At 41.9% G+C, this 25,602-nt stretch overlaps 1 protein-coding gene and 2 long non-coding RNA genes across 30 annotated transcripts in view; 2 read left to right on the plus strand and 1 right to left on the minus strand.

Annotated features, from left to right (window-relative positions):
* Positions 1-73: 73 nt before the first annotated feature.
* LOC310889902 (uncharacterized protein) lies at positions 74-14,888 on the plus strand (the record flags this gene model as incomplete). Of its 27 annotated transcripts, none has more annotated exons than XM_083818135.1 (5): positions 74-180; positions 1,731-6,792; positions 8,228-8,302; positions 9,711-9,776; positions 10,982-11,433. In XM_083818135.1, exons 2-5 carry the CDS (start codon positions 6,669-6,671, stop codon positions 11,431-11,433), a joined length of 717 nt encoding a protein of 238 aa, XP_083674261.1. In that variant the 5' UTR covers positions 74-180; positions 1,731-6,668. The 27 variants fall into 27 exon arrangements, 8 of the variants coding, with proteins under 8 accessions (XP_083674261.1, XP_083674263.1, XP_083674260.1 ...); XM_083818137.1 differs by having other exon boundaries at positions 119-180; positions 5,988-6,792; XM_083818134.1 differs by lacking the exon at positions 74-180 and adding an exon at positions 182-296.
* A 2,801-nt stretch (positions 14,889-17,689) lies between these two features.
* LOC310889904 lies at positions 17,690-22,419 on the minus strand. The gene is made up of 3 exons (XR_014576900.1): positions 21,722-22,419; positions 21,283-21,467; positions 17,690-17,827 (listed from the first exon to the last, which is right to left on the minus strand). It is a non-coding gene; the product is annotated as an uncharacterized lncRNA (long non-coding RNA).
* The window catches only part of LOC310889905, a 28,106-nt gene continuing 24,467 nt past the window's right edge, over positions 21,964-25,602 (plus strand). For both annotated transcript variants that reach the window (XR_014576901.1, XR_014576902.1), the window contains exon 1: positions 21,964-22,068. This is a non-coding gene — a long non-coding RNA (uncharacterized lncRNA). The remainder of the gene's footprint in view (positions 22,069-25,602) is intronic.

The raw sequence follows: 25,602 nt of genomic DNA on the forward strand, positions 1-25,602 counted from the left end.
CGCGCTCGGTGTGGGAAAAAGGGGGCGCGGCCCCGCCCCGCCCCGCCCCGCCGCCGCTCCCCCCTCCCTCCCCCCTCCCTCCCTCCCCGCTGACGCCGCGCAGGGAGCGGAACGCGGGGGCGGGGCCGCCTCAACCCGGTCACCTCTGCGGCGCGGGGCGCGCGCAGTAGGAGGAATACGGTAAGGGCCGGGCGCGTGCCGCGGGGGGGGCTGCGCACCCCGCGCAACTCGCGACATTACGGTAGCGGCGGCGGGGCCGGGCCCCGGCGGTGAGATGGCGGCCGGGCGGCCCGCAGGTGAGTGCCCTCCGCCGCGCCGCCGGGACCGCCGGGGGGGGGGGGCTCGGCCCGGCCCCGACCCCCGCGGGGTGCCCGGCCGTTAGGTGGGGGCCTTGTGGCGCGTTCCGAGCCGGAGCGGCCGCCCGGTGCCTCAGCGGGCGCCGGGAGCCGTGCGGTAACGGCGCCGTGCCTTGGGAGCAGCGGGGAGCGCCAGCAGCCGCGTGGCTGGCCTGGGGGTAGCACCGAACTGTTCCACCCGCAGAGATTCCCTTTGTCTCTAGGTACCGACCCCCCCCCAGCCCCGTTTTTATTCGTTTATCCGTTGGCGGGGCGCTGCGCCGTGCTGCCGGGCAGCTGGGGGTCGCCGTGGGCACCCCTTGTGCGGGCGGCCCGCTGGCCTCGCCTACCGAGCTCCCACCGGATCGTGGGGGTGCTGAGGAGCCTGAGCGCTCCCGGCAAGAGGCGGGCGTGGTGAGCTTCCTCTTGCGGCTAACGTGGCGCTGATTCCGGTGTGTCCGGGATCAGGGAAAAGAAACGCCTGTCGCGGTGAAAGCTTAACGACTTTGCGATCGCACACGGCAGCAGAGGAAAAATGTATTTAATTTTGTCCCCATCGCTTAGTCGTTGCTAATAATTTTTCGCATCTTGAAGCAATTTTTCTTCTACGTCGCTCTAGCACTATTTCTGTTTTAAGCAAGCGTCTAGCCAGTCAGTAGAAATGCTCTTCTAAATTGGGTAATGGCTGTGCCTTAACAGGTCTTAGCCACCTGCTGCAATAAAAATAACACGTTGGTGCTATTGGAGGAATTCTTCCTCTCATAGCAAAGAAGCTTTACAGTAAAAATTGAGGAACAAGAAGAGTGAGAAGTACACCAATGAAAAATAGAAATTCCCTAACAGGCAAAAGTAGCCCGTGTGTCTGTTACCTCAACTTAGTCATTCTTGGGTCTTTTCAGGTCTTTTCCATTATCAAATTCACTTACAAAATCCAAGAGAAAAGCCCACAGATCCACTTTCTCCATCCATCTACCACTCAGCAGGAATAGCTACTTCCCACTAAGTCTATGAATATTAATAGCTACACGGGGTGCTATTGAAGCTTTTTTCTTTCCTGGGCTAGGAAGTACACGAAGAGGTAATGGCATCTTTGCTTTTGAAATTATGCCGTAAGCAACAGCTACGCTTCTCCTTGGGCTCCTTCTGCATCGATGTAGCAGCGTAACAGCTCACAAATTATACTCTGAAGTTCCTTTGTCCTGCCAGTATTGCCGCTTGAGCTCCTCAGCTTTCTGAAAACAACCAGAAGGGTGTGTTAATTCCAGGAAAGAAATTAAAATGTACTAAAGCTTAACCGTATATAAATTTGTAGTCAGTTTCTCTTTCAGTGGATGTTCTTCTTTTGGAAGGACCTTGCTGAGCTAAGCATTCATTTCATCTTTTTTTGCCTCACAGTTTTGGAAGGTCTGCATTCCAGAGTTGCACAGAGGGAAAGCTGCAGAACAGCAGCCTTAACATGATTAACCTCCTGCACTTAATCAAAGTCTGCTCTGTGAGCTACTCGGAGAAGTACCCTTGGCGACCACTCAGTGAAATTTGTTCTTAATGTTTCAAAGCATTTGGCTGCTTGCAGTCATTCTCGTTCCTCGCAGTAACGCACACAAGGACAGAACATTCTACCAGTTGCCCTAATTTGAAAGAAAGATCGCATACAGCTGCACAGTTGTCTTTGTATGAAGCAAACAATGGTCTGTATGTGGAAAATGGATTGCAGACAACCTAATGCTGGCCAGCGAAAGTCACCCTCCCTGGTGGTTAAAATTTATCTGGAAAGATGAGAACAAGAACAACCGTTCAGAGAAAGACTTGGCATTCCTGCATTTAAGCTGAACAAGAGTTTAGATTCACGTGCTGCATAAAATATTTCTAAACATAAGGAGGATAGGGGATCAGGGAGAAAAAGGAAGAAACTCAGGAAAGGATGCTAGATGGTTCTTAGAGCTAGAGCTTTACAGAAAGACACAAGCAAAAGTACTAAGCGTTAATTAAAATATATCAAGAGGTGATGGCATTAAAATAATCAAGCACAAGAAAGACTGATAGGTGTACTGAAACAGCTGAATTTACAGTGCTAAAATAAGGGGTTTTTTTAACCTGTTTCATGAAGGACTTTGAGATAACAAAGCAGTTCGTATAAAAAAGCTGTAGGTTTTATGGATTCCAAATGTATTTTAACATACATCGTTGGAAAGCTTGAAAAACAGCGGTGTAGGTAAAGGTAGTGAATATCGCTATACTTTGCACTGCAGTGACTCTGGAAATGCAAACACAGGAGTAAAAGACAGTAGTGATGAGTGTTGATGAAGACTGGTCAATGAAGAAAATAGCACACAATCAATTTTTTGGTTTATAACGTTCTCTTAAATAGTTTCATTGGATATGTTCAGAAACTATTTTTAATTTCAGGAGTTAAAAATATAGGAAGCTTGCCTTTTACTAGCCTTTTAAATAAAATCAAATACTCTAGGATAAATATTGCCAGCTCTTTTAAGACTTCAGAGTCTCTCTATTAAAGTGTAAATAAACCAGCAGCACTGAAAGAGCCCTTTCAAAGGCCAGCTTTTTATTCTAATTAAATTCCGTGATGATTCTAAAACTGGAGTCAGATGCTAGCGTCCAAAAGCATTTAGGAAAATGTACTTAAAATACTAAGCATGCTTTAGCGCTATTCTAAAATAACGTAAAGAGATAAACATCTTAATTTGAACTAAATCCTCTTGACATTCATTTCTGTGTCCTCTGCCTTTTTGTGGCTTGATACTTGACGTATGAAGTCATTCTGAGATGGGCTGAAGGGGTGGGCATTGTGTGTGCCAGAGTCCCAGAGCTCTGTGAATTAATGCTGCTCTGTATTTCCTCAAGGAATGAGCCCATTCAGTTTACATTTATTGAGAATAGACCCTGGGAAGGAATTATTTCTTCCTTATAAGGAGCTTTGTGTTGGAATATCTGTTGGGACAGTTTAGCTCACTACTGAGTTACTAGGGATAAAAGCATCACTGTTACGAGTAAAATGATAATGTGCAAGTGACTTCTTAAAATTAAACTCGTGTAACTGATTTACAAGGTTCAGAATTTCAGAGTCTCAGAACAGCAAAATAAGGCGGTCTCAGCTTTCTTCGGAGTTTTAACTTGCTTCCCTTTGCAAAAAGTCAAAAGCAGAAGATCCTGTCTCTGAGAGGAAAATAGATTTAACATCACTCTGGGTTCATTGTGAACTTTTATAGATCTGAGTTTCAGAACTCGTGAACACTCAAACTGAAAACGGTGCTATTCCTCTCATAAGCTTTTATAAACTTTATTTTTAAAGGATTATGTTTTTCTAATATCAAAATAAAAGCAAATCAATTTGATAAAAACTTTTTTCAGTTTTTAAAATAATTGTCTCCTGGGTATTTTTTCCTCTCTGCAGCAAGTACATAGACTTAATCAGGGTAAGGTATCTGCGTAATGATTAAAAATTCATAATAGTTTAAAAAAATGATTCCTCAAAGCTCTAGAAACTTTAACCTCTCCTGGTCAGACATCCTCCACCACAAATGTGATAGGCCAGTTCAGAAGTTAATGAGTTGCAAAATGCCACTGACAGGGCTACTGGCACGGGTCAGAGCACCTCTGCCCTTACGATGCACCAGCAGCGAGGGGTTGTTTGCAAAGCTGTGCTGCTGGTGGTCTCAGTGGAGACATCATGGCAGTGCCTTCTTGTGGGTACGCATCCGACACTAACAGACCTCCTTTTTGCCTTCTACAGTTTCCTCCCTTTAAACTGCACTTTATTTCAGACTCCTGTGCATTAGACCAAACAGCTGCTTTGCTGTGGCAGGCAACATACTAATTCTTGGATAGAAACTCTGCGCGAGTTTCTCAATCCACCAGTGTCAGAAATGAAAGGCTTTGCTTTCCCAGTTGTTCACCCATGGCAAAGGGAAACTATATACACTAAAAATTCTCTTATGAGCATTTTCCAAGATGCTAAGTTCTGGTAGAATGGCTCTAAAGCAAAAAAAAAAAAAATCTCTGCTTCCCATCTCAAGGATTCTGAGTCCAGATTCATTTGTGATGGTGAGAGAGCTGTACCCACAAGTAAACAGCTTACATATGCCAAAAACTGAAAGCGCATGCTTCCTGCAGGAGCTGAAACTCCTGCCGGTGGTGCGTGTCCCTAGGGCCCTGGCTGTGCTGCCGCCTCCCTGCCTCCCCCAGCACAGCCAAGACAGCGGTGCACAGAGAGGAGATAGCTGGCTACCTGGCCAGACGTTGTTTCCGATATTTGCCAGTCTTTTGTGAGCTACTGTGCCTTTATAAATTATAACTGAGGACTTGCAGAAAGCATGGAGGCAGGGACAGTCAGAGATAGCTAAGCAACACTTAAATGGTTCCTGTTTAAACAACTGGCATTCTTTTAAAAAGCTTGGCTACAATATCTGCTTCCTCTAACTTTGTCACCAGTGATTGCCTTTAGCAAGCTGGGGAAACCAAACTGGACTTTTTTCTTAACGGTCCATTTAAGCTTTGATTACTGGTTGTTAAGCTCCTAATCCACTAACGTTCAAAAAATATTACAAATGTGTCTCTACCTCTGCTAGGACTGAAACTTCCAGTTAGGATTTACGGACTCGTCTTGGTTTGTATCGGAGACAAGCTTTCAAGGGATCAGTCTAAACACGAGGGCTTCTGTATGACTTAGACACCCTATGAAATCAGAGACCGAGATTTTCCATATGGCACTGAAGTGGTGCTGTACCATCTGGTTAAGGTTCGTTTAGTTAAAGGGAACTGTGCACTGAAGAGTAATTAGTAAAGACCCAATGTGAGGGCAGAACATTCCGTGGAGTTGGCTTTTTGTTTGTTTGTTTTCGGATTTCATAGTCGACTCATATGTGTATAGCAGTATTTATAGCAGCATCCTTTAGCAAAGTGCCATCTAAAGGTGATGGTACTTCAGCAGGTTTTGATGAACAAAGTTAAAGTTCGGCATTTGTCCCGGGGCTTTAAAAACAATTAGAAATTCTGTAGCTCAAGTGCTAATTAGACTGATGTATGCCTGTTTTATCATGTTATTCCTGCAAAACCAGGTAACTGAGCTGTGGAATGTGGCATCCATTTGGAGCCATCAGTTTTCTGAGTTAAACACAGCTTACTGATGTGGATTTGGGATGATCTTGATATGATTTCACCTTTGCTTTATACAAACTGTATATGTTTTCTTTGTATATTTTCCTGTTTCTATGCCTTCTTCCTCCCTCATACCTACCCGTGACCATGCTTTGGTACTGACAGGACGTGGTACATCGTAGTTCTTTCCTGACAAACAGCCTATAAATGTTCCATCCAGTTGCCTTCCTTAGTCTTAGTCTTCCTGCCCTGTAATCTTGAAATTGTACCAGAGCTAATATCTCAGGCTAAGCCTTGTAATCAAATTCAGAAGATAGAGATAAGATACGGTTAGAGCTCTGCAGTAAAATTTTGTCAGGGAACCAAGTACTTCCTTTTACTTCAGTAGCTTCAAAGGTTTCATTGGAATCTGTGTCTTGGACAGGGATTTAATTCTTTTTTTTTTTCCTACCAGTCTGTCGCTAATAGCATCTAACTTTTGAAGTTGCTTTGAATAGAAAGGGAGAACATTCTTCCTTTTCCTTTTCTGTGCTCTAGGGATTAAGATGAGCCGAGAGATATGCCTCCGCTTCACTTCTCCACTCGGAATAACAGCGGCACAATGCACTCATATATTTCCAGAAAGCTAGAGCTGTGCTTCCAGCGGGATGTGCCAGCACTGGCAAGAATTCGGCAGTTTTAGCTACTGAACAGGAAAGGACCGCTTGATACTTAATGTGTCTCCATGCTGCTTTGCTTCTGTAAATTAGGCAGAACCCACGGGACAGCTGTCTTCTTGCTAGACACTGTCCTCTGCTGGGCTGTGCTCGGAGCCCTTCAGAGGGAGCAGATACAGCTCCGCGCGTGGTGTGGTTCAGAGGCTGGAGGAGACGCTGTGTCAGGCCGACTGCCACCTTAGGCAGTTGTCACCATCAGTCATCCTGCAAATGTTGCGATCCGTGAGCAGGAGGGATAGTAATCTGCTGCGGTCTGTTTGTGTAAAAATACGTTTTTTTTTGTGGTTCCAAAAAAATGGAGCCTCTGTACAGGGACAGGTCTCTACGGAGCCTCTGAATTTATCCAGCTGCAGTAAAGGTCTGATGCTACGTAACTGCTCCCCAAACTGAGGAGAAGGAAGAAACTCTCCAGTACCCTGTGTCAGAACTGCTTCCCAGTCAGCAATTTTAATATGTGCTTCTCAGGGCGTTGTCACAGCCAGCACAAAAATCAACTTCTTCCATGTCTCCATGGTTCCGAGCAGTAGCAAAGCCTGACGGATGCTGCCCAGTGTTTGCTTTGCTCAGGGCACAGCACAGGCAGCACAGCTCTCCATGCGCTCGCTTGGATGACCAGTCCTGGTTTGGTTTGTAGCCTACTCTCAGCCTTTTATCTCTGTAAATACGAAGGCTTTGATCTTTGCTTTGTTTGGGTTTTTTGTTCATTTGTTTGTTTAAACAAGTGTTTACTGGCTGCAGTTGAATGGCTGCTTTTGAAATTCTCTAGGAAAGGTAGAGATCTTTAAAAAGAAAATAAGAGATCGCTAGGCTGTGAGTTAGGACTGGAAGAACTGAGGAAGAGAAGGGCAGAACTAATGTGAGTAAGAGCTGAAGGATGATCTGGTGTATAAACCCAGTCTATTGCCAACTCCACCCTCTAAATGGCATTTGCTGCCAGGGAAATTGGATCCACCCTGCACTGATTCTAGCATCAGAAAAATCCTCCTAAAATAGCTCTGGGCCTTACAAAAGTTGCAGTTTCCTTCCCGATAATTGATGCTGTGGTGACAACCTGCATCTGGTACTCATGAGTTGCAGTCACCACATCTGCTAGGGGGAAGAAGGCAACTTTTTCCCTTTCCTCAGTCTCTTGCCTTGTCTGCAGGGATGGTCCGTGAAGTGAAAAATTGTGTGTTCAGTTTGAGCACTTATCGAAAGGGACGGTGTCCCCTAATACTAGCAACTTGGAAATGAGTATGCAACCTGTGTTGACTCAGGTTTTTAAGAAGTGTAAATGAAGAGGAACCACTTTAAGAGTAACTGGGGATTGGTCTAAGTTGCATTATTGCCATTGAATGTGGGTTTATTTCGTCCTGTTTACTAAATGGGGAGTATAACCATGGCAACATTCATGACACGCTCTGTATGGATCTGCCAACACAAGGGTGAAATTAGCATTCCGAAGACAACTGTTTGAAAGTAGCTTGTGAACTGAAAAAGCATGTTTCAGACTACAGTCTGGATGATGATACGCTTCACCATTTGCAGAGAGAACGTTATGCAAAATTTGCTAGTTTGGCTTAAGTGCTCTCAGCGAGAATATTTGTGGTATCATTTGTATAGATCTTACCTTGATGAGTGAAAACATAATGGTGTAAATATTAATAGTCAGTGGTGATTCTTAAGTATACTGAAAAATACAAATACAGCTAGAGTTTTATGCTCAACTTTAGTGCAAAGATAGTTGAAATCAGTTCACTTGGGGAAAAATACAGAATGATAATTCCTAGACAAGATGAAAGTTCTACTTATAAAATAAAATAAATACTATTTCTACATATAAAGAAAAAAAAAAAGAGCCTGGGGTGAATGGAAATAAGGAGGGGAATGTAAAAGGAACCTCCTAGATCATAGTCAGTCCTCTGCTGTCCTCGGTATAAACTGTTGATAGTCTTGTAACTAATTTTTGTTGCTGTTGCATGTTGTGTGAATTTTTTGCAGAAGTCTTTTATATGGAGAATCGTGGTCTGACGGCGTGAGGATGGACTCAATAATACATCGCTTCTTCATGTCCCTGTACAGGTCACTTCTTTCTGAAAGGAGCAGAGTCAAATGTAACTACGCATTTCTGGATGACAGTACTACAACCTGTTGCAAGTAACCCTGAACAAAAATATTTCCCTGATTACTTTTGCCTGCAGTTTTATCTGTGGCTAGCTTCATCGTTTTTGTTTAAGTCAGTTCCCTCTTCTGTGTGCATCTGTCACATAGCAGGAAAGACATGTTTCTGTAAATAAGCTTCACAAGTCATTTAGGAGATGTGTAGGAAAATACAGAACTGCTTTTAAGTGACTTTTGAAAGTTGGCTAGATTTTAAGCTGACTCTGCCCTTTCAACAGATGCTGTGAACAGTGACTGCTCTTTATTGCCTCAGCACACCATCTTGGGATAACACATCGGCCAGTCTGATGGAATATTTTATGTAGAGTTACTACTTCCTGTGAGTCAGTGCTGTAAAAGGCAATTGCGTCTGCAAAGAACACAGCATCCTTCATGTCCCTTGCTGCCCTCATGACTGAAAATGATGCATTTAGGGTGGGTTATGTTAGTCCTAAGAATAATACGGATCTATAGAAATTATGGAAATACTGCTTGTAATATATAAACGACTAATTAGATATTTTTTCTGTGTTTGGAACGTATGGGAAAAACCCAAACTTTATCACTTCAGAGGGTAAGAAAACACATCCTATTTCAGCAGTAACTCAGGAAGATGTTAGCCACCGGAGCTAGGCTTAAAATGTCACATGTTCAGATAACTTAAATCAGCGTTTACATTCTAACTGGTTGAGCAGCTATCTGGATTGCTACTGTTAGTTCTCAATAAATTTGAAACTGGTAAAGACAATCCAGAGGACTTGACAAAGTTGAGAGTACTGGCAGCAAAAAGGGCAAAATTCAGATGATTACTGGTCGTCAGTCTAGCACCTACGTCAGCCAAAAATGTGTAACTTATATCAGTCCAATCAAGAAGCTATTAAAGGAAATTGGCAGAACTAATGTTGGGAACTATGGGTATATGAAAAATAGATCTGACCACAGTTTTGTTAGACAACACACTTGATAAAACATACAGTGTTTACATCACAATAGTGTTTGTGTAGTTCTTAGACTTCTTCCTGACTTTTTGTCTTACTACTTCATGGCACTTTCTATATGTCATGCTAATATGACCTGTTACTTAACAGAACATTGGTTAACTGACGGTTGAAAACAAAATACCAAATGGGGGATTTTGACTGAGCACATTAAGATTATTTTAGGAATCGATTTTTGCTATGTACAACTTAATGTTTGCTTTAAATGACATCAAAGTTTGTACAAAATTAATAACCATAGCTCAAAAGATGGGGATGTAATATGCCACAAAGATAAGTCAATGATGCAGTCTAGGTGACTTTGTTTAGTAAGTTGAATGCAAGCAGACAATTGTTTTGTGGGTAGCTAATAAGTAATACATCTGTAAACAGTGAAAGCAGGCTGTCATTTTCACCTGTCCGTTTAGTCTACTCACCAAATACCAGAGCTCAAGAAAGAACAGAGAAGACACCCAAATCCAGGACCATTGAAGGTCAGTTGAGCAAGTTGTTTTCAAAATAAAATTTCATAGAAAACACAGCCTTTTGTTTTAGGGGACCTTCCAATTTGTTTTTCTGGGATTCTCTGAGTATTATGGCTGTTATCATCTTTAAAGCCTGCAGTTATGCTGCATGCTTAAACTAATTCATTATGTCATCTCACAGTAATTCTGTAACATTCCCGTGCTATAGATTTACTCCTGAACTTTGAGCCAGTCTTTTTAAATATTTGTCTTGTACCATAGCTGCTTCACTACTTCTGCATTTGCTATCAATCAAACTACACTTTTATATAATCATCAGCAAGTTTACAGACCATGTTTTTCCCCTGTGCAGACAATCCCCATGCCAGAGGATCTTTTAGCTCTCTAACTGACCCAACTTACACAAAACAGCCTTAATGCTGCTAGTGCTAATGGTTCTCATGGAAAAAAAAAAATACATATGTGCTTTTCTTCCTGCACACTCATTTTTTCCTGTCTCTTCCAGGTCTTCTAGTGTTAGAGCCTTACAAAATTGCCCTAGATCATTTCTGAACAACTGTATTGGTACAGCTGTAAAAAATAAGGGAGTAAAGCCATATCTGCAGATAATTCCTGTGATCTAATCATCAGTCACATTATAGCAAAGTTAATGCTGCTGTTGCCTTTTTCAACTTCAGAAAATTGTGTGTTGCTGGACCTAATAAGAACTGAAAGTGCAGGTTGGATTTTTTCTTCTGTTAATGAGTTTTTATTTGGGGATTTAGAGGAGAAATGAAGAGGTGCAGAGGGATTTATCAAGAAAGATAACAATGAATGAACTCCTGAACATGATGCTTTGGTCAAAAAGACTCATGTAATTCTTGGCTACAAAGAGAGAAATCTCTAGAGACTACAACGACAATAGTAGTTCTGTGTTTGTCACTGAAGCAATTTTTTGTTAGAATTTGCTTTGTCCAGTTTAGGATCCAAGAAGACTGTTGGTAAACAGAAATCTTTGAGAGAAGAGCAAGAAAACAACACAACATGCTTATCTCCAAATTTCAGAGAGATGATTTGAAGGGTGGGCTGTTCAGCGGATAAGGAATTGGCTGGATGGCCACACCCAGAGAGTGGTGGTCAGTGGCTCTGTGTCCAGGTGGAGGCCGGTGGCGAGTAGTGTCCCTCTGTGGTCTGTCTAGGAACAAGTAATGTTTAATGTCTTTTCAGTGACATAGGCAGTGGGATCGAGTGCACCCTCAGCAAGTTTGCAGATGACGCCAAGCTGTGTGGTGCAGTTGATACAACAGAAGGAAGGGATGCCGTCCAAAGGGACCTGGACAGGCTGGAGAAGTCAGCCCACCTGAACCTCATGAGGTTCAACAAGACCAAGTGCAAGATGCTGCACCTAGGTTGGGGCAATTCCAGACATGAGCACAGACTGGGAGAAGAACCCATTGAGAGCAGCCCTGCGGAGAAGGACCTGGGGGTTCTGGTGGATGAAAAGCTCGACATGAGCCAGCAGTGTGTGCCTGCAGCCCAGAAGGCCAACTGCGTCCTGGGCTGCACCAACAGAGGGGTGGGCAGCAGGTGGAGGGAGGGAATTGTGCCCCTCTGCTCTGCCCTTGTGAGGCCCCACTGGGAGTGCTGCATCCAGCAGCATCCAACCATCCTGGTTGGAACCAGGTGATCCTTAAGGTCCCTTCAAACCCAAGCTATTCTACGAAGTAAAAAAATCATTGATTCTTGTGGTACAGGATGAGTGATATAAGGAAGTTTTTCTCTGTGGTTTGTTAAACCAAAAAATGTATTGACTAATGTCCAAAAGTACCTGCAGTGAAATAGAAACTTAAGACCTGGCTTTTCAATCTAGCTCACAAAGACATAACACTATCCAATTGCTGTTGCTGAAATCAAACAAAACCTGACTAGAATCGTGTGGTAAATTTTTCCCTAAACAATGGGTATCTAACCATTGGAACAGTTTTGTGAGAATTATAATGGCCTTTCCATCTCTCCTCATTTCTACCTGACGAGTTGTCTTTCTTAAAAGACATGTTCTAGATGAACTAGGTGGTTCAGGAACTTCTGTGACAAAACTGATCAGCCCCAGATGGTCACAGTAGGTGTTCTAGCGTAATCTCCTGTGGGGACCAAGCTGGTTTTGGTTCTACTTCAGCTCTGCTATGGGCTTACCGCATGCTTCATATTTTTGCCTATGGATGCTCACAGCTGCAGCACTACCTGTCTAAATGGTCTGGCAAGGGGTGCGGACTGCATAAAAGCCTGTCCTAAAGATAAGGTGTCCACAGAGGACAACCAGCCACATGTGGAATTTTAATACTCCCTTTTCTAATTATTGAAATTTCTAAGCAACAATCTTAGGAATTAAGAGTTCATCTGGTAGCTGTGCTTCTATAAGATTCCAGATGGAAGGTGGAATACTGTTTGGATTAAAAGTGCTAGCATTAACTTTTGTGTTCCTGCATGGTTTTAAATGCACCAAGGATATGTCCATATGGACACCTGATCTTTTGGCTTGTCCAGAATTTGGTTTTGGGCTCTTGTAAAGTGGTATCTAGCGTTAAAGGAAAAAATGCAAAATAATAAGTAACACTAGCTTATCATTATTTACAGCAAACCAGTTCCCTCTTTGCTCGTAGAAGACCAAAATGATGTATTTGCCTGGCTGAAAATTTCTTTTTTGCAAGTAATAAGAAATGCAGAGATCCCTTACAATGGTTACTTCAGCCTTATTGCAGCTTGGGGCAAAACCACATTGGCAGAAAGACAATGTCCTGTCTCTAATGGCTGTGAAGCCTTTCTGAACTTGACCCAAATTTGAACTTATACAAAAGGGACCTCTGTGCAGTGACAAAAACTTAAAAACAGAGTATAATTACGTAAGAAATTCAAAATAAGTTGGGGAGCATGTTTGAATGAGATCAGCATTCCAAGTAATCCCTAACAAGAATTGGATGTTTGTATGTCTGCTGCCACACATTTTTCTTTATGATCTTCTGAATGTTCTATTAGTCTTCCTCCAAACTGAAACCTTATACCTGATAGCAGCCCTTCTTGGCAGACTTTTGGTGCAAAGTTGGCCATGGTATCTCACGCAAGTCTCCCAAACTCTTTAAATACTTTGATACCGATGAGGAAGGGATGTGTTTAAAAAAAAAAAATCACAGAAAGGTCCCTGTGTTTTCCTGTCTTCTTTTGCAGAAGCTAATAAATCAACTGATTAAAGAAGTCAATGGAAAGAAGAGTGCCAGTGCTGTCATGAAGGCAGTAGCTAGCACTGGTCGCCTCGTCTTTGTAGCACTGACTAGGAGGAAGCTATGCTTATTGCTCACCTTGGTATTAGTAGCTCCAGGTCTTAGCCTCTACTCAGATGAAGTGAGTAACTAAGCTCCCAAACAGTCATATTTTACTACCAAGAAGATGATTTATTCACTTTTAGGAGTAGTTTTTCTCTTTTATGTTCTCATCAGACTGCTTTGCATGTTCTGTGTGGTTTCACTGGTCACCACTCATCAAGGAGTACTTGTTATGTGTTACACTCCCCCATCCATGTTTGAATTAGATAGCTGTTTGATCATACTTAAAAAGCAAACTACTTTGGAAATCTACAGCTAAGAAAAGCATCCAGTTTCCACAGACAGTTCGTATTTCATAGGCCTGAGTCTGTTGGGTGGATGGTCCAAGGCTTCCATGCCCTGGGAACTCTAATTTTGGATTGCGTGTTTTTAAGAATCGTCTTTAACATTGGATCTTTGGATGTCTCACCTGCCTGGCAACTCCCACTGAGACAGGAGACTCCAAAGTACAACTGTTGTGAGATGACTCCTCAGTTGATTTTTACATTCTCCTATAAGGAGTCTCATGTCTTCATGCATGCACTCAGCACAGCATTTGCTGGTCTACATGCAACTACACTTGACCATCGTTCCACCCTTTCTCACAGGCATCTGAAGAAACAACTTTTGGTCTGTGTCTGTGGGGAATGGAGGCAAAATCTTCTCCGTCCTCCTCTCCCCAGTTTGGCTTTCTGTCTTTGCACTGAAGGAAGTTTCTCTTCAGAAGCAGCCCAAGTCTTTTAAAGACTTCTGATGAGGTTTTCCTGGGAGACAGACCAGGCTTATGTCAAAGTGCAGTGATAACAGTTGATTGTTAGTAGCAGCAATCTAATTGCTCCACCAGGCAGAAAGCATTCCTGGTTGAGGTACTCTTGAAGGCAGTTTCAACTCCACAGATATCATCTTGTTTCTACTACAAAATGGAGCATGTAACCTGCACTTAAATTACAATGAAATCCTATCCACAAACTGGCAGCCATTCCCCTGACTCTCATACCTTGCTTTTAACATATGGGTTGACTGACACAATCAGATCAAATGATTTTCCAGACTTCTTGCTGCATCCACTGGGCATCGTTTCTCATTTAATATTCCTGCAGTGAGGCTGTATCTCCAATGATAGTTCAGATTTTCATCTGGTGTAAATTATCATAGTTCTAGTCAACTTCAATGGATTTGATAATTTATACCATCTGAGGTTCTGCATCTGAAAACCATATAATAAAAAGCAGATGCTATTTTAACTAATCTGAAAAATAAGTGCCTAGTATTTGCCCAAGTGTAGCTATTTTAATACCTGCTACTTACTGCCAGCAGTCAACTGCATGCTAGAGACTTAAAGTCCTTTGTCCTGTGTCTGAGTAACTGGGATAGTGTCCTGTATTTTATCAAAAATGAAGGTTGAACAGAGACTGCAAAAGCCCTTGACAGCAACTTTGCTGAGAGACCTGAAAGCCAACACTCCTTTTGCAAAGCCTTTATACTGACCATGATCATTATTATACATGATATTTTAAAGCAGCTGCTTAGCTTTGTCACTTTAATATGTTTTCATTTTGATTTCTATATTCTTCTTCAAGCCACATGAACATTGGTTGATGTTTGGTGTCTATCTGACCTTGTAAGTAATAGGAGATTGCATGGATTGCACATCAACTGTCTATGTCAAGTATATGGTAAGAATTTGTGAAATGTTTTACAGAAAGCGTGGTCTCTGACCTATTCCAGAATGTGATACTGTAAATAAAGTGTCTATCACAGCGTGTTTGAGGAAAATGTGTATTCTTTATTTACACTTCTTGGTTTAACAATTCACACAGAACAAATCATTTTTATATTACTGGACTATGTTACACAGTTTCATCTGTAAGAACTATTTGTGCCATTGTTGTCGTTTAACCCGGCCGGCAGCTAAACACCACACAGCCGTTCGCTCACCCTCCCCCCTCCCTCTCTGGGATGGGGGAGAGAAACGGGAAAGTGAAGCCTGTGAGTTGAGGTAAAGACAGTTTATTAAGATAGGAAAATAATAATAACAATAATAATAGTAATAATGATGATAGTATTATTAATAATAATGTGTACGAAACAAGTGATGCACAATGCAATTGCTCACCACCCGCTGACCGATGCCCAGCCTATCCCCGAGCAGCCGGCCCCCCACCCCGGCCAGCCACCCCTATATATTGTTTAGCATGACGCCAGATGGTATGGAATACCCCTTTGGCCAGTTTGGGTCAGCTGTCCTGGGTCTGTCCCCTCCCAGCTCCTGCTGCACCCCCAGCCTGCTCGCTGGCAGGACAGAGCGAGAAGCCGAAAAGTCCTTGGCCTGGTGTAAGCACTGCTCTGCAACAATTAAAACATCAGCATGTTATCAGCGCTCTTCTCATCCTAATCCAAAACATAGCACCCTACCAGCTACTAGGAGGAAAATTAACTCTGTCCTAACTGGAACCAGGACAGCCATAAGGCATGAAGCTTTCCCCTGTTACTTTGAAATTTATTTGCAATTGCTCCCTTTCTATTAATAACAACAGGGCATAGATATAAACAGCACATTTTTATAAATCGCATTCAGGCCTGGCTCAGGCATACTTCATGACTGCTACCCACTGGGGACACCTTTACTGAATGGCAGAAGTTTCTGTCTGTTCTCAAAAAACATCCGCAATAGATCAGTGAGAAAAAGAATAAAATTTTATTCCAACTTGTTCCCCAGAAGTCACTGATCTGACTGTCTGTGCACCTTGCAAGGACATTATGTCCATCTAGACCTAAAAGTAACTTCTCCTGGTATGCATGAGTAGAAACATTGATTAATAACAGAATAGTGGGTTTTAGATCAGCTTCTCTGTTCTTTTCCTGCTACTTGAAGGTTTATCTAACTCTAGGGCCAGTTGTTTCATGTTTCCGCTGCATCATCCCCTCTGTTTAATACCCTCATGCATACTTTGAGAAATCTCTAGCTACCACTTAATTCCTAAATCCTCCAATTGCTGAGGGGGATAGGGGCAGGGGGAGCAAGCTAGGGTTGGGCACTATTTTTCTTTCCTCATCTGTAGTCAAATTTTCTTACAAATGTGTAAACAAGAATGAGTTATGACTAACCAATCTAAAGAAACTAGATGTTTACAATCTCAAATTGTGAGTGAGATTTCAACAATACGTGTCAGGTCCTACTGCAGTCGTGGGGCTTGGTGAGGGGATCATGGGTTGGTTGCTTTGGACAATAGCTGTGACTGAGCTATTGACCCAGCAGAGCACACTGCATGCCAGAGGAACACACTTGCCTTTCACAAGCCTTATGGAGGTGCAAACAGAAGCATGATAAAAATCATTTGTCTGACAGAAGGTAAATAAAACACCATCAAGGGTAGCTAAAATGTCCTTTTTAGGTTGGTGGCAAAGCTTAAACAAGAAGCTCCCCAAACTTCTCTTGTACTTCCTCTACTCAGCCTCCCAATTTTTTTACGTTCACTGCTGCTTGACTACTGTGTGCCTCTCAGTGACCTCATCTTACTACAGAGGGACAACATCCTCTGCCTATCCAAACAGTGGCTGCCTTCCAGTCCTTCCAGTCCTCATTCCCCTGCCATCTTGCCATTACATGGGAATGTATGCTCATAGAAAATTGCATATACATATATATACCCGTAATGTGTAACTATAGGTACTTAAAGGAAATAATCAGAAGTACAGTCATTTTTACATTTAGGGTAAACAGATAACTTGTAAGTATACTAAATACTTTGTGCAGCCAGCATGTTTGAGTAGAGCTTTACTCCCTTAGGAGAAATGACTATTTCTTCTACTTGTGCTTCAAAATATGCTGCTTACTTTTTGCAGTGCTATCATGGATAGAGAGTGTATGTTATGTGTTGGGCACAAATATGGCAACGCTTGGGTTATTTGACATGCTGACAAATTAATTTGAATTTATTTGCAGCTAAGCAAAGTGCCATATCCAAAACCTGATTTTAATTATGGATATTCGTTTTGGCATTTGCTAGAACAAATAGACAGCATCTTATGGCAGAAATGAGTTTGCATGATAAAATATAAAGTAAGATTCAGTACCTGCAACAACTCGGATCTGGCCAAAGGATGCCCCACCCATTGAGATATCAGTTAGCTCCACAACCCGTACAGCAAGAATAAACAAGAGAACAGGAAGGATAAACAAAAAAATTAACATGTTCCTACATTTACTGGACACCTTTCCATGTAATCATCAGGAGGACTGAAATAGCTTTTGAATCCAGCTGCACATGCAAAAACTAAAACAATGCCATTCTACATGTTAAGCATATGAAGTATATCTGAAATAAGAGGATTGACAATTGAAGTCCTCTACTGCAAATTATCATGTGTTACAATACTTGTTCTCCTTCGGTTCAAGTCACGTCAGCAGGGGATATTCGTAGCCCTGAAACAGCACAGGCATAATTTCCTCTGAGTGGCAGCTAGGCAAAGTGGAATGGTGATGCAGCTCTCACCTTGGCAGCTGGGGAGGAAAGTGCTTGTGCCCTGGGAGATGTTGAGATGCAGAGAAGGGGGTCAGCATGAGCTCCTCCCACTAAGCTGGTTTTGCAGCCTGTCCCTCCTTTTTTAACAATGTGTGAACCGGGTTGTAGTCGATTGCTTCTTGTTCTGCTATTTCCGTCAACAGTCTTTTCAAAACCAAAAACATTTTACTAAGCTGAACTAGCAGGATTTTCCTTTCCCCTGTGAGTGAAAAAAAAAAAAAAAAAAAAAAGAAAAAAAAAAAAAGCTTGGAAAGGATCACAGGACAAGGGTAAGGTGCCAGTAACTGTCTTTAGTTAAATGCAGCCCAGAAAGAGAGAACAGATCCCTGGCACATCTTCCCCTTTTCAGATCTCTTTCAGGTCATCTGATTTACTAGATTTTGTCACTCCTCTTTCCACATGACATCCTTATCTGCTCAGTCTCCCTTCTGCAATTCCAGGTCCTTATTCATACCCTTTTCTATTGCTTCAATTTCATATCAGTGCTGGTTTATGCTGCTTTAAGGAAAAAAAATAAATAAATCAGAGGAATAACAACCCAAACAAAGCCACAACCTTTGCTTTCCTTCTGATCCTGTTCTTCCCTGTTCCAGCATACTCCGTTTAATCTCTGACCAGCCTACAAAGCTTGTTTGACAGAAGTCAGGCGTGCTCACCACTGCCTGTGGAGCAGCTACGCCTGGAGACTGGAGTGACACCAATTGCCTGGGTGACATCAGCTGCCGGAGGAAGGTGATAGAGCCGCATGGGATTATCACCTCACCTCTTCTAGTCCGAGCAGCCCCTCACACCAGCTCCAAATGCCCCAAGTGTTTTGGTGAAAGGTTTCATACTGAAATTTGCTTGTTCCTCCCCTCCCAGTGCCACTTTAAAAAGCTGCCTACATCCTGCCGGCCTGACCAGCGCGTGAACATCAGGCAGCAAGGGCTGCATCCTGATAAGGGCGGAGGAAAGAAAGCAAACCCACTTACACAAGACCGTAGCAGCTGTAGTACCTCTGTCAGGCCAAGTACTGTGTATCCAGTGGAACAGGCAAACCACTGTCTTCTTCACCCTCATGTCCTGCTGCTATCAGCAGCGTAAAATGTATGACCCAAAACGTGGCCACTACAGTTAAGGACAGGACTGATACGAAAGCTACCTTGTGACAAGAAGCTAAGTTTCACTGAGAATTTGATGATATAGGAAAGCAGTTTTCCGAGTAAAAAAGATTTGCCTCACAGAAGGATTTTGTGCTTGTTTAGTTACACACGGGATGCAGTGTGCTGTAGGTGTGTAGTGTATATGTGCCTGTCCAGAGTCAGGATAGCACAGGAAAATGCACGCAACCCCCTCATAAGGGAAATGCATCCATCAGAGAGTGGCAGCTTCAGTACAGTAGCATGGACCTTCATATGCAATGAGAACATTCACAGCTTCTTTTACATGGGCGTGATGCACTCGTCACTCATAAAAGTTCAAACCTGGTGGAAATCCTTCTGAAGCAGGAGAGCTTTTTGCTCCCACTCACCTTGTGGGAATGAACTCCAACTACTAAAATCTTTCTTTTCTACACAACACATTTCCTTGACAAGCTTTCTATTGTTGTCCTTTCGGTTTTACCATGCGTTTTCTCCTTCTTATATTACAAAAATGTAAATAAGAGGTTAATTTCTTTCCTTTGCTTGTTCTTTTTGTACTGTGCTCAAATTTCTGTTTTATCTCAGATCTATGTCCCACTAAATACTGAATTTTTCTTTCTCCTGTGCAAACAATGGAAACTTATAATTTCCAGAACCTCTGTATTTCTATTATTTTTTTCATTATTTTTTTTCACTTTAAGTGAGGACACTCACACTCAGAATAAAAGCATGAAAACGTACCCCACCGTACCTGACTCACACCTGCGGCTAGCTCTTACCTAGATACATGGCTTTTTTATTAAGAACTATCTGACATCAAGGAGGCCCAATTAAAGGCCATAGAAGGAGAAATCAAGCTGAATTGACATTTACATTGATTTTTCTATTAAATTTAAAGTATATTTGCAATTATTAAAATAAATTATGTGAAACTAACAGAATAAATACATACGTTGAGGACATTAACATCATTTTAATTGTTAGATGTTTTCTGTTAAAGGCATTTCTGTCATGTCATAATATAAGATCTGACTGATGTTGGTAGCTGCTCTTTTTCCTTACAGTAAAACAAATTTGTGTGCACATATAAATTAGTGCAGTTGTACTCTTCCTTGCTAACATTTAGCAATGCATATATGTACATCTGAATCAGTATAATAACTGAATGCATTTTAAAGAGGTAACAGTATTTCATTTGAATTGAAATGTCTTGTTTTGAATAAGCAGTTATGTTATGGAGCTAAATCAGTCAGCTTAACAACAAAGGGCAGTATGCTGATGAATTATGTATGTTATCAGCATTTTCTGCCTGCTGATAATTGACAGGTATCATGGCACCTTCTACAAACTTCCTGTAATTATATGCTACATATCAAACACCAACTTACGTGTAATGGTCCTCCCCCCACACGTATACACACAAAATATTTTTATGTTTTATTTAAAGCTTACAGCATTTTTAAATTTTCTTTTTCTCTCTGAGGTTTCCAGGCTGCATTGCTATGCAGCCAATTCAACAATTTTAAATTAATAAGATTTCTTCAGCGTTAGCTTGTCAGAGTCACTTATTCAAGCTTTTGTTCCATACATTTTTTTTTTCTTTTTCATAGTAAGGATAAACCAATATCAAAGAAAATTTACCTTGTAATTGTTTAAGAGAAATTATCTGCAGTTTGGATATGTGTAGTAAAACTCGATCTCAGTCTTTGATACCAAGTCCCTGCCCTTAATGACAAATAAATTTTAGTCATTATATCGCAGTTTCAGGTAATAACAGGTTAAAAAAACTAGTGTCTTAACAGAACTGAATATATAGCTAGTTCTTCTTGGTAATATGCATGTAGTTCAGACTAACTCCACCATAACAAGTATACATTAATTGGATAGCTGTGGAACCAGACTCATTAGAAGCAATGCTTACTGATTCAATTTAACTACTGCTGGTATCTTAGCACACGATTCAGAATTACTTTTCTTATAATTCAGAGTTTTGCTCCTTGAAAGAAAATTAATTTTGCTGAGAATTATTTTAATAAACCTGTGATAATAAATCTATAATTAAACAGGAGTCTTTTAGTTACCTTGAAGGGCTTTTTACTTATATTGCCTTAAATACTCAAATTTTTATATTTTAATATAATAACCTATATTCAGTAAAGGGTACGGCTGGTATGTGTAAAACAGCAGCACTAGTGTATGCTGTACAGGAGTTCCTCACTCTCTTGTCATTGCACCCTTTACAGTATTCACTACCAGAGAAGATACAAGAAAACAAAATTACAGAAAGTAATTATGCGTAAACAAAATTAGGTAAATATCTCTTTTGTTCCCACTAATTTAGACTTCATGAGTCAACTTCTTTAGAAACCAAAGCTTGTATTCTTGTCCTTATCTTTGACTAAGCTGGTTTTGAAGCTGTTAATGAAAAAAGTGACCCAATATTCTGTTTCTCACTGAATTGGAATATACTATTAAACATATTTACAAAGAATCCTTCATTAAAAATAAATAAAAAAAATGCAAAATATTATACCTTAGGACTGTGGTAGAATGCGACAGCCTATGAACAGTCAGTAACAGCGAAGGAGATGTAAGCTACAACCGCCAGTTGTAACATCCTCCAGGACTGGGAAAAAAACAACAGTAATCTTGCAGTAGGACGTGATTCTGGGCATTTATCTGGATGTAGGACCTGATAGACTGGAGAGCTCCAAAAACCTAGGCATAGATAGATAAGACAGAAAGCAGATTTTTAGCAGTTATTGGTTAATGCTTATGCAAACGATTATTAATGACCATAAGTAAATCCAATTTTCAAAGACTTAGCACCCAGTTGAAGTAAACCCAAAATTCAGAGGGACACATGGAGGCATTCTGCTACCGGGCCGACTGCTGACTTGTTGATTTTCAGCCTAGTGTTTAGTCCCTACGGCCGACTGCAAAAATATTGCTTGAAATTTTCTTAAAGGCACCTCTAGGCGGAAAGATGTGAAGAACTGCAAACATGATTTAAACAGAAATGATCGTGTTCTCTCTCTGATTTGTATTTTATGTTGCCACAAATGCACACAACACTTCTGGAGTGGGTTTTGTTTTCTAGCTGCTGCTTTTCCAGCTTAGCCTGAAGCGGCACAGATGTCTTCCAGAAGGCCATCGGTTTCGGCAGGAGATCTCCACTTCACCCCAGATGTATCTGAGGAGCTCAGAGAAGTGAAGAGGCCAAAGTGCCTGGAGAAGACAAGACTTGCAGATGCAGTGTACCAGGGATATACAGGAACCACTCTTAGAGAGGAGGGGCAAACCAAGGACATTTCCAGAGGTAGGCTTATTCAGCCCACTAAAATGAAGATTAGGTGCGGATTGGATTACTTCTGATAAAAACAAACCTTGAATACCTTCTATTCTGTGCCCTTCTAAAGAATAATCAAACTAACATTCAAAACAAAGCAGACTCTGTGATTCCTTTTCATCTTTTAATGGACTCTTCACCTGTCAATCTGCTAAGCATAGTCTAATTTGTTTAGGGCTAAATAATACACCACTTTCTTCACAGGAGCGGTACGTATTTAGGCAAGTAATCTTATGAAATTAACAGGACTACTCCTTTAATTAAGGGGTTCAGGACGGGACCTTGGCAAAGACCTTTCCTTGTCTGTGAACTTTCACATCAAAAGTGCTTACATAAGGGCTTATTATTATGTTAAAGCAGCATTATCTGATTATTTTTTTTTAATGGGGGTGGGCTGTGTTGCCTCCTTGGGGGCCGTCACAGGCTCCAGCTCTGTCTTTGCATTATAATGTGGTCAGAAAAGAGTCTTTTACATACGCTTCTGCCACAGAATAGATGTGTCGCATCATGGGCACGGATGGGTGCACTTCCAAGCACGTACCGGAGGAAGATACACAGAGCCCTTGGGAAACAGGCAGAAATACTTGCCAGCACAGCCCGCTGGCCCCGGAGGGTGACCCTGGGAAGGAGAGCATCGTGGAGCAGGGATGGGCCAAGGGTCTTCTGCTGGGCTGGGCAGGACTGGTGGCACCCACGTGGGCATCCCTGCTCTCGGCGTATTTCACTTCTGCTTGCGATCATGTCATCAGCTACAGGGTTGTGCAGATCCAAGCTGGCTGGTCAGTCCCTCAGAAAAGGGGCCATGTTGCCAGACTGCAAATGCCACATTTAAATTGAGCTTCCCCTGCAAGCCAGAGAGAGTGCCCATCTGCTGCATGGGCTGATGCAGCGGAGCGCTCCCAGTGATTCCTCTCAGCTGCTTCTGACAGGACCTACACCTATACCATTTTGTGGGTAGGCCTTCAAAGGGCGAGTTAAAAACACACTGGCCTATACTTGCCCCTAGAGAATAAGCACATCATTTCTGCTTATTTTGGCACTCGAGTCTACCAACAAAGAAAGTCTCACTGTGGCAAAACAGGCTGTCATGCTGATAGCAGCCTGACTTGATTAATATAGTTGCAAAGCTTGTTTTGCAATTCAAACCTTGTCAAGCCAAATCCGAAATGATTTTCCTGGATAAATCCAATTACAATGTAAATACTGGATCAGAACGTATTTTTGCTAACTACCAAGCCATTCTGTAAAAAAAAATAATAAAATAATAATTAAAAAAAAAAAAAAAGAGCCAAGGAGCCTTAAAGATAGATAGTTGCCTCTCGTGCCCAGCCAGCCCCACAGTGGTGGCAGAGGAGGCCGGAGCTGCTCTGGCACACAAAAGCCGTGCCCTGCTCAGCCCCAGCGCTGCTCCCACGGGAGAAAGGGTTCACAACAAGCCAGGGTGTCGTGGAAATAGACACCTCCACTATTCCCCATGTTTTTAAGTCCTCTCTTTCTGGGTACGCACCCTTCAGACCAATTGAGGCATCGTCAGTCTTTGCTCCTCACGGTTATGAGGGCATCGATATTTCAAATCACGATAGTCATTTGTTGTAGGCTTCCATTTCATTTTAAAAATAAAGAAACCAAGTAAACGCTTCTTATCTTTGAAAAATACCAACAGGCAAGCAGTGGACATTTTCTCTGCCTGTAAAGCTGGCAGACCTATTGTCAGCATTACTAATTCTGAGAAGTTTGAAGACGAAATGCCAAATTCTTTGCAGCTGTTTTTCTGATTAGCTGGCATCCTCGACACCTGTGGTAGCTTTGGGCTCATGGGGTCTGATTTTCAAGTGAGTGGCAACTTGAAGGGTTCAAATAGCTGATAACAGCACCCTCAGCCTTGTGTTGTTGTTATTCCCAGCTAAAATAACGGGGTGCCGGGCCAGGGCGAGGGTCTCACCAGTGACAGCTGCCGCAAGCGGTCCTGTGGAAACAACCGGGCCATGCACAGGAGCAGACACATGTTCTGCACAGCAGGTGGAAACATTTCAGAAGAAAGCTTTTTTTCCACCTAAGAATAACAGTTGGTTGAAACTGAATGTTTCACAGGAAGGCGCAGTTTTGACAACAACGACAACAGCACAGAAATGTGAAGGGTGTCTCTGGGATGGGGTGGGTTCGGGGCTGCTGGCCGATGCAGGCTTGCCTCTTCTCCTTTCTCTTTTTAATGGAAAGCACAATTCCCCACTTTCTCTTTAAAACTGTTAGATGTTCCTCATTTCCTGAAAGGAATTATCTGGTGCCAGTATAGAAATAAAAGGCATTCTGAAATTTTTCACAGACAGAAAAGCTGTTTTCCATCCAGACTCAACAGGACAAAACTATTGGCAGGCTATTGACAAGGCTGGGGATTTCTGGACTTCTCCAGTCCAGATACCAGTTCTCCATCGCATGTTTAGTGCTGTATTTCATCGTAACAAAACAAAGAGCAAAAGAAATGTTTCCACCCACACCAATAGTCCCTGTGCTGATGATGCTTAGACTAGGAATTTATGTATCATTATATTTCAAAGATGCACTTTAAGTATTTACATGTTACTACTTCCTGAGTAATACAGACTGTACTTGTCTAGAGCTGTTTCTGCAGTACATTTTTTCAACACCCAATTACAACATACTTGCCTCAAGATAATTTGTGGAAAATTTCATGAGAACTGCATTAGCCCTGATTTCTACAAGATGTTATCGGAATCAAAACAAGAATTCATTAAATAAATATACAATATCTCTATGCCAATATTGTGTACTACTTCTACACCATGCACAAGTTCCAATTTCTATTTCATCAGTATCTGTCATATTAATAAAACAACAGTCTTAAGACCCAGTAAATATGTAGAAATGTGGAAAATGATGTTAAAATACCTGTGGAAAATGACAGGAAAAAATCTCAAAATTGGTTTACATAAAAGAATGGAGAATAACATTTAATAAAAACCAGGAAATTATTAAAAGCATCAAATCAATTACCCTATTTCTTTACTTTTGGTATCATGGATTAGTGTCACAATTCCCTGATGACACGAGATAGGAACACGCTGTGCTTCATTGAAATGTTTCAGGGTTATTGCTATTGTTAATGTCAGAAAGTGTGAAAGAAGGAAGATGAGAAACATAACAACTGTAATGATTTAAAAAAATGCTGTTCTTGTGGAAAGAATGGCAAAGTGTTCATTGGTGAGAGCCTGCCAGTGAAACCAGTCTGCTTCCACTATTTATGCCGGACAGAGGCGAGACAGAGCAGTGTTCAGAAAAAGCAGCAAGGCACGTTTAACCTTATTTTACCATCCTTTTGGGGACTTGGGAAACCCAAAGCACAGCATCAGTGTTTAAGGATTACTTTCAGTTTTAGCTCAAAGAAGAGGCCAAGGGCTTTGCTTGCAAGGCTTTGGATGCCACCGCCCATCCCACCCTGCTCCTCTCCAGCCTCTGCCACGCACATCCAGCCCCTCAGCAGCGACG

Source organism: Anser anser (assembly GCF_964211835.1).
Source record: "Anser anser genome assembly, chromosome: Z".
NCBI lineage: Eukaryota > Metazoa > Chordata > Aves > Anseriformes > Anatidae > Anser > Anser anser.